Source organism: Chaetura pelagica, unplaced genomic scaffold (genome assembly GCF_000747805.2).
Source record: "Chaetura pelagica isolate M959 unplaced genomic scaffold, ChaPel_1.0 scaffold499, whole genome shotgun sequence".
Lineage (NCBI taxonomy): Eukaryota > Metazoa > Chordata > Aves > Apodiformes > Apodidae > Chaetura > Chaetura pelagica.
Genome location: NW_009954615.1, coordinates 199,405 through 200,747, shown reverse-complemented (window position 1 = coordinate 200,747; position 1,343 = coordinate 199,405). Strand labels below are relative to the sequence as shown.

Here is a 1,343-nt window from a genome sequence, read left to right as displayed (position 1 = left end):
GCTCAGAGCTGGCAGCACAAGCTTCTCACAGTGCTGAGCACCCTGGCTGCTCAAGCTGCACCCCAAGGGTGAGAGCCGATGGGTGCACCTTGCACAGCCAAGTACCTGAGCTGCCTGTAGCAGCAGGATGTCTTCACTCCAGGGGGGAAATGTCTGTTCCAAAAGGAAATCATAGAGACATGCGTGAAAATTTGGAACTGCCCACAATTAGCCGTCCATTTCTGAAATACAAATTCATAGCTGTTCGTTTTATTTTCTTTTTGCTAAAACTTCTTTATTTGCTTTCGTTCTCATAGTAGACAGTGTGAGAAATTATAAAAGCAGAGACTTTCTGGAAGTATTTGCAGGACCTAAGGGATCTTAAAGCTCTGGAACAACGCCAAGACAAAAATGAATACTTACGTATTTATTTTCACAGAAATGAGGCTTTGATGATCCTGAAACTATTAATAGATTTCACCTAAACTGCAAAATAGTTTCAGCACCTGGAGGAACATGACATAAGTAAAGGAGGAAGAAGTGTTGACATGACTTTCACAGCAAACAAGGAACCCAGGCTGAATCTTAGCTTGGGGAGAAGGGACTTGTGTGCCCTCAGTCCTTCTGGGGAGACCCGTCTCTCCAGAGCAGCAGTGTGTTGGGGTTCAGGCTTGGTGTTTCCTGGGGGTGCTCTCTGTTGTAAAACAGACTGTGGCCTAGGCTTTTGTGCACACCTGGGGCAGGTAAAGCAGCTCTGGCTTGTTCCTTTGCATTGCATGAAAGGAGCCTTTTCCCATAGGTGGATAAAACCCCTGCCCTGCTGTGGAGCAGTGTGTCAGCTCTGTGTGACCGGGGCCATTTGCCTCCACACTTGCTCTCCAGTGCACCAGGGTCTGTAAGCCCGTGATGTTCTGGCACACTCTGCAGGCTCCTGCCCTGATACTTGCTGGTTCCTGCGTGCTGGGGACAGAGCCTCCCAAAGCTGCGTGCCAGCTGGGCAGCAGCCTGTCCACCTGCTGCTGGGAGAGCACCTGACACCTACCACCTTGAGTCCCTGCAGGAAAGTGAGCACCAAGGCTGAACACGGGAAGGAGAACCCACTCTTGGCTGACCACCTTTGGCCTGGAGGACTGAGAAATGTTACCCGTTTATCCGAGGTCTCTTCTAGTCCTCAGCAGCTGATGATTTTGTTCCATGCTCCACATCTGATGTGAGCTCCTAGAGGAGCAGCAGCTGGTGCAGCAGCCGGGTTGGCCCCCAAGACCCCTGAGAGGCCGTGAGAGGTCAGGAAAGATAAGAAACGAGCAGGTAACCCTCCTGTCCCCGCAGTGATCCTGCCGCACATAGGGAGCGACACGTACGCC

General features: G+C 51.3%; 1 protein-coding gene across 1 annotated transcript in view; it reads left to right on the top strand.

The window, feature by feature from the left end:
- GRHPR (glyoxylate reductase/hydroxypyruvate reductase) overlaps positions 1 to 1,343 on the top strand; it is a 14,403-nt gene that overhangs the window by 12,544 nt on the left and 516 nt on the right. The window contains exon 6 of the mRNA XM_010005536.1: positions 1,309 to 1,336. Within this exon, the coding sequence (XP_010003838.1) occupies positions 1,309 to 1,336 (28 nt within the window). The remainder of the gene's footprint in view (positions 1 to 1,308; positions 1,337 to 1,343) is intronic.